Source organism: Macrobrachium nipponense, chromosome 9 (genome assembly GCF_015104395.2).
Source record: "Macrobrachium nipponense isolate FS-2020 chromosome 9, ASM1510439v2, whole genome shotgun sequence".
Lineage (NCBI taxonomy): Eukaryota > Metazoa > Arthropoda > Malacostraca > Decapoda > Palaemonidae > Macrobrachium > Macrobrachium nipponense.
The window spans coordinates 106,161,663-106,167,286 of record NC_061110.1 but is presented as its reverse complement, the minus strand read 5'-3'; the positions used below and the strand labels follow the sequence as shown (position 1 = coordinate 106,167,286).

At 40.2% G+C, this 5,624-nt stretch overlaps 1 protein-coding gene across 1 annotated transcript in view; it reads right to left on the bottom strand.

Moving 5' to 3' along the window:
* Positions 1 to 341: 341 nt before the first annotated feature.
* The window catches only part of LOC135218180 (protein fem-1 homolog A-like), an 8,167-nt gene continuing 2,884 nt past the window's right edge, over positions 342 to 5,624 (bottom strand). The window contains exons 2-6 of the mRNA XM_064254330.1: positions 2,839 to 2,986; positions 2,475 to 2,675; positions 2,106 to 2,324; positions 1,572 to 1,761; positions 342 to 1,410 (exon numbers count right to left, since the gene is read on the bottom strand). Coding sequence (XP_064110400.1) covers positions 342 to 1,410; positions 1,572 to 1,761; positions 2,106 to 2,324; positions 2,475 to 2,675; positions 2,839 to 2,986 — 1,827 coding nt within the window. The remainder of the gene's footprint in view (positions 1,411 to 1,571; positions 1,762 to 2,105; positions 2,325 to 2,474; positions 2,676 to 2,838; positions 2,987 to 5,624) is intronic.

The window sequence follows — 5,624 nt, the reverse complement described above, 5'->3', positions numbered from 1 at the left end:
CAATATATGAAAAAGCATGATAAGCCTGCCATTAATAAAGTTGATGAGAACCAAAAGGCTTATATAGCGAGCCTCTATTCAAAGAAATCAGACATAAAAAATATGTATATCTTTAAACATCACATAATGATATACACAATCTCACATAACGATATAATGTAAACATACGTAGATGAAATAATGACAGATGATATAATGGAAACATAAATAGACCATACATCTACTTAACTTATACTAATTACGAATATGTACGAAAAATGACAAACAAATATACATATTCTCACAGGCATAAAGTACATCACTTCAATATATATACAGTATATAACAAAAAGCACCCTTACTCAGTGTATGTCAACAAACTGCTCAAGTCGAGGATGCAGGATGCCCTTGTAAGAAATACCCTGACTCTTAATACACGCTGCAGCCAGGCACTGCAAAGAGGTGTGACGAACAACATTTACTAACTGAGAAACTGGCTGCCCTTTGTCAGTTCTCAAGGATGCAAACGTCTGGCCCTGACCATTCCTAGCATCTAAGTGAGCCCCTCTTGACAAGAGGGCGTCTACTATACCTTTGGGACACTCTTCGTTCTTGGCAATTGCGTGGAGAGGTGTGTTACCTTCGTTGTCTGTGGCACTGGGATCAGAGCCAGTCTCTAGCAGAAGGTTCACGACTTCCGCTCTGGGAGTGGCAGACATAGGCAGATCCGGATCTTCAATTTCCTCAAATTCTGGGGAGCAAGCGACTTGCAAAGGAGTCGAACCTAGGGAATTCCTGAGACCCTTCTTAACTAGTGTATACATTGCTTTTTTCACTGTGTGCCGCTGGCAGTCAGGGAGGTCAGGCTGCAATCTCGTAAACGGCACCAAAAAATGCAATACTATCATGATAAACTGGTCCACGTGAGATTTATGTTTGCTCCTTACACAATCGTCAGCATTATTCAATGCATAAATAATCAGCTCCATTTCCTCGATTCCCATTGAAAATACATTCATAAAATCATCAGTATATTCCTTGGGATCATCATTCCAGTTGTGTGCATTTGCAGTGTTTGTTAAGAAACCAAATAGGTCGGCTAATGATCTGAAATGAAACAGCCTACTCTGGTGCAGTGGATTCAACTGATTTCGTTGCGTATCGATGGCGTGAGCCCATAATTTGATGCATCGTTTAATAGCATAGCGATTTACATAAGCAATCCCTATTTTATTAATATTCTTCAATGTTTGCAAGTGACCAGGGCCTAAAATCCTTTCCATCACGAGAAGGGCCTGCAATTGAACTTCTTGAGGATCTAATTCTATACTTTCTAATTCCTCCAAGGTGTTGACTTCACTGAACTCTTCATCTGAAGGACAAGACAACTTATCCTGGGTTTTTGGATAAATGAGGGCGCCATTGACGTACCTGGAAATATATTGCAACATTTAGGTAACTCGAATCAAAAATATATAAAAATTATTTTAGCTAACCAATAATGCCAGAGAATAATACGTAGATTAGTGCATTCACAGTATCATACAGAAAAAGCTTTCATTATCAAGCAGCACCGGTGCTGGAAAACTTACCTCTGATTGATTGCTGATTTCCAGTAATTAACTGTAGCGACTATATCTTCCGTGCTGCTGAAAAGGGAAGCTCCAAGTAGCTCCAATGCATCAGCTTTCTCTTTTCCAGGTACCAGGTCATTTCTACTTACTAGATATTCTACCATGTCCCTATGACCACGAGAGCTGGCCACAAGCAAAGGCGTTAATCCTGGTAAAGGGAAGACAAATGAATAGAGGAATAAGTTTAATTTACTTAGTGTTCACCTGATTCCATTCAAAAAGGGAGATATATATTGTTACTTGGACTAATGGAACTACGGTGTTTGAATAGTTGAACTACTTTTCTTTTCATTTCTTGGAAATAATATTCATTAGAGCCATCAAAATCAATATGCTAGTCTTTATGTTTCTGGGAATTATAATTCTGGCATAGAACCTAAAGCTTCAAATTCCTGCTCGAGAACCACCATATCACATGACAGCGCTGGAATCCAGGTCGGTCAAGATCTGGATATGAATACGTAACATCTAGGAATGTTAAGCAAGACTCACCAGAATAGTCGGCACCCATCCAAGCGTTGTGTTCCAGCAACAGTTTCATTACTTCCAGATGTCCTGCCTTTGCGCAGGCGTGGAGTGCGCTTTCGCCTTCTATGTTTTTGCTGTTCACATCAGCGCCCACTTCCAAAAGGTACTTCACGATTTCCAAATGGCCGCCGAAGGAAGCAAGCATCAGACAAGTGACAGCGCGGTTATCAGCAGCCTCGATGTCTGCGGGACATAGACCGATCAATATATTACAAGAAAACTTCTCGACCTAAAGACAAAAACTGCATAGCAGTTTACAACAAAATGTAACACTTGATGTTAGCAAACTCTCATATAAAACAATATTAAAACCTAAGTGCATTGAAAACTCACAGGCCCCGTGTTCCACAAGAAGTCTGACAATATGGAAGTACCCTAGCTCGCATGCAGCTTGCAATGGAGTGCTGTAGAAACTTGTATTGCCATTTGGATTGGCGCCTTTAGAAAGAAGATAGGCAACAGCCCAGTAATGCTCTTCGAAAGCAGCGCACCATAAAGGACTAACTCCAGACAGAAGAGGCCCTCCAGTAGAAACTGCAAAGAACAACAATTCAATGGTATGTCTGAGGCTGCAAATAAACTTCTTATTTATCAATGTCAAAGAAATCTTATGAAAAACTATTCGAGTTCTCAGTCATCCTCTAGATACAGCAAGTCAGGGAAACCTGTCGGTCAATGTACATTTCAAATGACTTACCTGAACCCATTTCTTCGACGTCTGCGCCTCTGTATTCAACGAGGATCCTGACGCAGTTTGTGTGTCCAAGAAGAGCTGCCGTGCACAGTATCGAATCCCGTCCCTCCTTGACTCTCTCAACGCAGTACTTAACGCCCGATGGAAACGTCTGAAAATGCACAGTACAAGATTGAGACAACCAATAAAAGTAGCAACAACACAGCAATAATAATAATAATAATAATAATAATAATAATAATAATAATAATAATAATAATAATAATAACAATAATAATAAAGCCTTCGACATGATACCACACACATGGCTAATAGAATGCCTGAAAATATATGGGGCAGAGGAAAATACCATCAGCTTCCTCAAAAATACAATGCGCAACTGGAATACAATACTTACAAGCTCTGGAATAAGACTAGCAGGTTATATCAGGAGAGGGATCTTCCAGGGCGACTCACTGTCCCCACTACTCTTCGTGAGTAGCCATGATTCCCATGACAAAAAGTACTACAGAAGATGGATGCCGGGTACCAGCTCAAGAAAAGAGGCAACAAAATCAACCATCTGATGTTCATGGACGACATCAAGCTGTATGGTAAGAGCATCAAGGAAATAGATACCCTAATCCAGACTGTAAGGATTGTATCTGGGGACATCAGGATGGAGTTTGGAATAGAAAAATGCGCCTTAGTCAACATACAAAAAGGCAAAGTAACGAGAACTGAAGGGATAAAGCTACTAGATGGGAGCAACATCAAACACATAGATGAGACAGGATACAAATACCTGGGAATAATGGAAGGAGGAGATATAAAACACCAAGAGATGAAGGACACGATCAGGAAAGAATATATGCAGAGACTCAAGGCGATACTCAAGTCAAAACTCAACGCCGGAAATATGATAAAAGCCATAAACACATGGGCAGTGCCAGTAATCAGATACAGCGCAGGAATAGTGGAATGGACGAAGGCAGAACTCCGCAGCATAGATCAGAAAACCAGGAAACAAATGACAATACACAGAACACTACACCCAAGAGCAAATACGGACAGACTATGCATAACACGAAAGGAAGGAGGGAGAGGACTACTAAGTATAGAGGACTGCGTCAACATCGAAAACAGAGCACTGGGGCAATACCTGAAAACCAGTGAAGACGAGTGGCTAAAGAGTGCATGGGAAGAAGGACTAATAAAAGTAGACGAAGACCCAGAAATATACAGAGACAGGAGAAAGACAGAAAGAACTGAGGACTGGCACAACAAACCAATGCACGGACAATACATGAGACAGACTAAAGAACTAGGCAGCGATGACAATTGGCAATGGCTACAGAGGGGAGAGCTAAAGAAGGAAACTGAAGGAATGATAGCAGCGGCACAAGATCAGGCCCTAAGAACCAGATATGTTCAAAGTACGATAGACGGAAATAACATCTCTCCCATATGTAGGAAGTGCAATACGAAAAATGAAACCATAAACCACATAGCAAGTGAATGCCCGGCACTTGCACAGAACCAGTACAAAAAGAGGCATAATTCAGTGGCAAAAGCCCTCCACTGGAGCCTGTGCAAGATACATCAGCTACCTTGCAGTAATAAGTGGTACGAGCACCAACCTGAGGGAGTGATAGAAAACGATCAGGCAAAGATCCTCTGGGACTATGGTATCAGAACGGATAGGATGATACGTGCAAACAGACCAGACGTGACGTTGATTGACAAAGTCAAGAAGAAAGTATCACTCATTGATGTCGCAATACCATGGGACACCAGAGTTGAAGAGAAAGAGAGGGACCAAAAAATGGATAAGTATCAAGATCTGAAAATAGAAATAAGAAGGATATGGGATATGCCAGTGGAAATCGTACCCATAATCATAGGAGCACTAGGCACGATCCCAAGATCCCTGAAAAGGAATCTAGAAAAACTAGAGGCTGAAGTAGCTCCAGGACTCATGCAGAAGAGTGTGATCCTAGAAACGGCACACATAGTAAGAAAAGTGATGGACCCCTAAGGAGGCAGGATGCAACCCGGAACCCCACACTATAAATACCACCCAGTCGAATTGGAGGACTGTGATAGAGCAAAAAAAAAAAAAAAAAAAAAAAAGAATAATAATAATAATAATAATAGTGTACTTAGGAAGCTCACCCTCTCTCAAGCGTACTTTATTAATAGTAATGGCTACTTCAGCAGCGTTACACTTGTAGAGATTCTTCTGTACTTTCCGAATAGCGGCTTTTTCCGTGCTACTTAAACAGGCTAGTAGAGCGCCTATAGAAGTCATAATCAAATACAGAGCCAAAATTGGTGTATATATTTGAATTTTACAGATAAACTATGATACCATAGTCATCAAAGTCACTAACGACGATTTTCTCTCTCTCTCTCTCTCTCTCTCTCTCTCTCTCTCTCTCTTGAAATAATGATAATAATAATAATAATGATAATAATAATATGCTGGAAGTAAACCTTCTTTTAAACATGTTTTATTAAAAGTAATTGCTGCCTCAGCTGCGTTGATTTTATAAAGGTTCTTCTCTATTTCTCTAATCATTGTTTTCTCATTGTTACTTAAACTGGCGAGCAACACACCGAAGGTTGGCATGTCTCAAATCGGTAATAGGCAAAGTCAATGAATTTTATTAATAAGGATTCCGGTGGTGGTAGTCAAGTTTCAGGGTATATCCCGTAGAGTTTAATGAAGGTAAAATTCTTGAAAATATGACTACCACCACCGGAATTTTATTAATAAAATTCAATCGACTTTGACTATTACCTATTTG